Source organism: Polyodon spathula, chromosome 7 (genome assembly GCF_017654505.1).
Source record: "Polyodon spathula isolate WHYD16114869_AA chromosome 7, ASM1765450v1, whole genome shotgun sequence".
Lineage (NCBI taxonomy): Eukaryota > Metazoa > Chordata > Actinopteri > Acipenseriformes > Polyodontidae > Polyodon > Polyodon spathula.
The window spans coordinates 30,807,315-30,813,314 of record NC_054540.1 but is presented as its reverse complement, the minus strand read 5'-3'; the positions used below and the strand labels follow the sequence as shown (position 1 = coordinate 30,813,314).

The following is a 6,000-nucleotide window of genomic DNA, read 5'->3' as shown; positions in this document are numbered from 1 at the left end:
TCACTAACACTACTGTGCAGAACATTTTTTTTTTTCTATGGGTAAATTTCATGACTTTATTCCTATGCATTGGGACGCAGGACATTTGGTAGGAAAGCGGGACAGCCCCGACCATATAGGGACTGTTGGCATGTATGATACAGTCTTATCCAAGGTGTTTAAGAAGTACCTGTCAAGTGGGTTTTAACCTGAGTTTTTGCTTAAATAGCATTTTAATTGATTAAATGAAGTTTTGTATATATGAAACCTAAAAAAAAAAAAACTAATTCTTTAAATAATTCACAAGTTAAAGATCTGGGAATAGGACCCACAATCTAATACAATTTTGAACAATAAAGAATGCTTTCCCTAGTAGCAGATTGCGCTTGGATAACATTCATTGCAAAAGATTAAAACACATTTTTGAGCATTTAAATAAAATTTTAAACTGAATAATAATAGTATGATAGTCATTTTTAACAGACAGACACAGATATCTGTGTGTTGCCTGGTTCGATTAACAGGTTTAACAGATTGTATTACTGTAGTATAGCAGTACTAATTTAGCATTGTTAAAAGGGTTGTAGTTTAAAAAACCTTTTTACTCACATTTAAGTCATCTCTGAATTCAAGTCGCATTTAATTCAATGAAAAAACACAATCATTTACAGTTAAACCTTTTAATTTCTAGATGCCAGCATGGAACACGGTATTGCATTAGAGGAAGTCACCAACGACATTACAAATGGGAAAATAAAATATGTACAGTACAGTACTTACAGTATTGAACGGCAGTCAGTTTTATTGTCCTTCTTTTGTTTAATTTGGCCAACCTGACTTTCTGTCACATTCGCGTCTCCATCTTCTGACACATGTCTCTGATGCCCCAAATTCACGTTCTGCTGCATGGTTTCCCTTTTCTTCGGCAAGCAACATTATTTTTCTTTCAAAAGCATAAAGTTCGACTGGTATCCATGAAGAGTCATTACTGTATTGGGCATCACTGTGTACAGTAGCTCTTGTTCGAGCGCGCCACAATAATTGACACGTAACTGACACGCTGAAAAACCCTCAATCCAAGTTCAAACATCAATTTTGGTAAAAAAAATAATAATAATAAAAACTTAAAGTTGCGCTGGCCTCAATATGGTAATTTAAAAACCATACCTGTTGTGCACTTCCATGTGTTATATAGGCACCAGAGGTGCCATTTTGAAAGAAATACATGTTATAGTTATCCTGGATTTTTATTAAAAACTTAATATTTGGTTCTACATTAACTTGAAAAAATGTGTCTGCAAGCCATGCTTTCAGATAGCATTGCACTTCCTTGGTCAATTCAGCTATGCTTTCACCCCAAATACCAGGCTTCATGTGAGGAAGTCACAGAACCGGAGAACTTTCCTTCACTGTGTGTAGTGTCAGCTGTCATGTTTTAAAATGAAAATGCATGTTTGCTCTAGCATGTGTTTCTTTCAAAAGTGCACATTTGAGGCCTTTGCAGCTAATGGAAGTGAAAAAAAAAGTTTATGGAATTATGTCGTTAGCTACAATCACTTTAAGTAGTATCCTTTTATATGACCTATAATCCACTTACAGTAGGCCATCCAGCAAAATACACTGAAGGAATTTATCTGGACAGAGACTCCTCTCTGTAGCTCACCATGCACTATGTAGTGAGCTCTGTCTATCATCACTGTGATGACCAAAAAACACCTTCATATTCATTATCTGTACTAGGTTAATACTGCAAGAAAACAATTTGTTAACAGTATTATTTTTGTGGGGCGGGGGGACCACAACCCTTTTTCTCAGTTCCACATGCAAAAATAGAAAAAAAAAACTAACAGATAAAAACTGGAAAATTCATAGAACAGTCCATGCAATTCCTTTGTCTTTTTTTTTTAATCACCGTAAAAAGGTCAGTCATTTTGTTATCCTCTTTAAATGTTTGCATTGTTCAATTGTCTTGTTTACAGGAAAGTTTAGGTACCAATAATACACATTCATTCTTGACTGGAGGTTGTGTTTGTTGCAGCAGTAGTAGAAGTAGTTGGAAGGGGGTCAGTCTTATCTCCCAATCCCCTAGTCCTTGACCAGTCTATAGATGTGGTGCTGGGCACCATGTTCGCTGGTGGACACCTCAAAAACATAAGCAATGCACAGCAGTGTCTCTTGTGTGTCTCGGTTTGTTACCACCTGCAAAAAAAAAAAAATAAATAAATAAATTAAAAAAAACAGCTCACCGTTACTTTAGAAATGTTTAGTGGAGCGTTATTAATGAAACAGCTTCTGTTTTTATACAGGGTGATTATACAGGTTTTTGGAGTATTGTGTGGATGATGATATGCAATGGAAACATGTCTCTGAAAAAAGATACAAGGTGATGTACCTTTTGACCACCAGAGGGTTGTTCAATGATGTCAACATTTAAGTAGAATTGAAAACAATGAAAACAATGCTGTGCAAATTATGAATCACCCTGTATACATCTAAAATAGTTTAGAATTAGTAAAAGAAACGTAATCAATTAATTAATTAACAAGTATATTGACTACAGTCTTTTTCAATGTCTTCAAATATTGGGGTCATCTATGATTTACTACTTAAGAATGGGAAAGGGCACCATTAAATAGTATTTTATATTATTTGTTATGCTACTTTTACTTCTTCCTTGATTATGTCACTAGTCACTCACAACTGTTCATGCTTAAAGTCCCATTCATGGATAATTACAAGCACTCTTCTTAAGATGACCATTGAGAGAACACTTTATCAATCAGGAGAGTCTATACTCCAAAATAATATACATAATGAATCTCAAAACATCCCGAGATTTGAAGACACTGAAAAAGACTTATTCTAAAAAGCTTTATTTATTTGTTTTGTTTTTTCCTTGTAAAAAGGATAGTAATTGGAACAGTCCCAGGGAATTGGTGTTATTTTTGTTTTGTCCAGTACAATTGTGCGTTTGTTTAAATTTGTTTTACTTTTGTAATTTGTAGTACTAAAATGACTGTGACTATTGATCTTCAAGTGCGTTAATGGCAATGACTCTTGTAGTTCATGCAGATGTATTTACGCTGTGCAGATTTTTCTACAACTGTAAAGTTTCTACTATTTGTGATTCCTGGACCCCTGACACACCGCTCACCTGCAGAATAGTAAAATTCTCCAAGACGCTGTTCATCATGTATTTCTCTGGGAGGTGCTTGAGTTTGTGGATGAAGTTGATCATGTATTCACACAGAGGGGAGCGGTGAATTCGAAACACATAGTGCCCGTTCTCAAACCGAGCATACTCCGTCTACCAAAGAAAAGATTACAAATATATACTTTGTGACTTAAAGCCGTAGTTTTCTACAGTTACATTACTGTTACACTTAAAACTATTTCTCGATGACATATCTCATTTTTTAAAATGTTTCTTATACTGCAATACAGTGAACCCTGAATTATGCAGCCACTAAAGGAAAGAGAATCTACAGCTGCTTAATCAAGGTGCCTCTGCCATTACATTGCCTTGAAAAAAATAAAATAAAAAAAACCCTCATTGGGGTTAACTGGCTGATCAGAGCAGGTGATGGCTTGGTTGACTGTAAGGACTGGTGTAAGATGTATTATAATCTAGTAAGCTCATGAAGCAACTGTTTTAACAAGGGGTAGCTTCATGATGTCCTGAGAACAACTGAGTTTTTTAAACAACAATGCCCTCTGAGGGACTGGCAGGAGGGTACCGGAGTGCCGCATATTAAGTGCTTCCTCTGATCTGTACAATGTTGAGTTGTTCGGGACAACAGCTGTTAGGTGGAAAAAAAAGAATGCCACATGCACAGGGTATCTTTGGTTTCCTGAGGTAACTGGATCTGCTGGCTGGCACCCCTCCAGTGCAGTTTGATGAGATGTGGTTTGTGGCTCCTGGCAGAAGTTAGGTCACATGCCTACCTGCTTGCCACCCTTGCAGGGCCTCCTCTCTCTTACCACCAGTGACTGGGATCAATGCTCCAGTTTCCAGTTTCTAAGACAGCCGCTCTATCTCCATATCCCTTAAGCTCAGCCACTTACTCACTTACACTACGGCGTGACCATGAGACAGTCACTTGACCTTGTGACTCAGTCTTAACCCCTGCAGACTGGGTTAGAGCAGCACTGGAAAACAATGGTGCACAGCTACACTACAGTACCTTACTAGTTTACTAGGGAGAGTGTAGGTTCTGGGCTTTATGGACGCATAACTTCACAAGTGGTTGTATGGGCTGGTTGTGTCCCTTATAAAAGTAGGATTTATTTGCCCTGGTGCAAGAATGTGAAGTAGACCCCCCCCCCCCCAAACCCCCCCCAAAAAAACTCAATCTAAAATAAATCTAATTGAAGTTTTGTTCCAAAAATGAGTGCAAATTATGTGTGATTTTTGGGGAATTCAACATTAGTTTCTTTAGCTGCACAGTTTTATGTTTCATGATTTAGATCTTTGGTACAAAAGTCAGGCTAAGTAGCTGGATCATAAAAATCACATAAAGGTGCCTGACTGGGTACCGGGTTTACAATACATGATTCAGTACCTTATATTTGCTGTTATTGTACATTTCCAAAATCCGATGTCTCTGATTCATGGAAAAAAAAAAAAAAATTGGACTTTGCAACTCTTAAATAAAAGGTGTTTAAAAAGTGTTTAAACACAGTTGATAAAACTGTGTTAGTATAAACTTGTTCTTATCTACACTGCTGCTAAAGTTGTTTGTGCCCGGTAGCCTTATATTAAATATGTATAAATTGCAACTAGGATTAAAATCTTGGTTGCAGTTTTGAATACACTTCAAATACAGCAAATCCGAATCCATAATATAGTGGCAGGGCATTGTAATTCATATTGTGTTGGATTCACATTGCTCCTCAACCTCCCCCTTCCTTACCTCCACTTTCTCCACCACCTGCTTGCCGAAGGAGCAGACTTTGGTGGAGCAGGTGATGATCATGTTCTCTAAGCTGTCGTACTGACTGGAGACCCCATAGAAAGAGCCGCTGTCATCCTGCATGTTCGTGTTCAGATCCGCCTGTCCAACACCAAAGAGACAGTGCTTACTAACAGGCAGTCTCATTTCTTCTAATGGAAGTCATGTGAAATACAAAACTTAAACAAATCCAAACACCTGTGATGTTTAGAAGACGTGTGAGCTGGCTACCCCTCATATGACAGATTAATTTGCTGTGAAAACATGCATTCTGTAATGCAGAACAAAACAACTCATAAATAACTTTAAACACTTCTTCATAAATTACAAAGTACATTTTAAAACATTCCCCAAAAGTGTTGCTTACTTGACTTGTTGAGAGTCATTAAGATCACAGATTTTGATGGAGGGCTTATACTAGGCACTTGGTCGGCTTGCTTCTGTATCCAAGACACAATGCACAAAATACAGATGCACCAAGTGACCAAGTACAGCTCAGACCGGAACTGGCTCAGAGACAATCAGATTAGAAGATTCTGATCATGTGCGCCACATGTTTTCACTTCAGCCGGTTCAGTATGCACGCGCATAACCCCTAAACTACAGTCCGTTATATCGACCACCCCTTCCGCGAAGACATTTCCCCTCAACAAAACACAAAGATGGAGCAAGCCTGTCGTTTGTGTCACTTGTGTGTTTCAAGGTCGGTCATTCTGCGGTAATTAAGATTATATTTTGCCATCAGAAAGGGAGCGAAGCATTGAAAGCGTGCGTATCGGACATTTCAAGAAACAGGTGTTATTGTGTAGGCTACATTTACACATCAGTCTCACAACTCTTCTGATATGTAAATGTAACAATAACTCCTGTTTATTTTCTTACCCATGAAAAATAATTCTTTTTTCTATTCAACAAAAGTGAAACTCATTCATTTAATAGCTAAAAAGAAAGACCTGCGACCCCAAGTTTATTTAACAGATACTAACAACTCATCACAGTATGTGTGTGAAACATGTGCCAACAGCAGCCTGATACACACTCGCCATGCAGCCACCCAGAGCTACAGCAC

The 6,000-nt window shown here is 37.7% G+C and overlaps 1 protein-coding gene across 1 annotated transcript in view; it reads right to left on the bottom strand.

The window, feature by feature from the left end:
* Positions 1-508: 508 nt before the first annotated feature.
* Positions 509-6,000, bottom strand: part of LOC121317831 (transcriptional enhancer factor TEF-3-like) — a 36,894-nt gene continuing 31,402 nt past the window's right edge. Inside the window, exons 10-12 of the mRNA XM_041253932.1 lie at positions 4,893-5,033; positions 3,134-3,286; positions 509-2,178 (exon numbers count right to left, since the gene is read on the bottom strand). Of these exons, the coding sequence (XP_041109866.1) occupies positions 2,065-2,178; positions 3,134-3,286; positions 4,893-5,033 (408 nt within the window). The 3' untranslated portion in view covers positions 509-2,064. The remainder of the gene's footprint in view (positions 2,179-3,133; positions 3,287-4,892; positions 5,034-6,000) is intronic.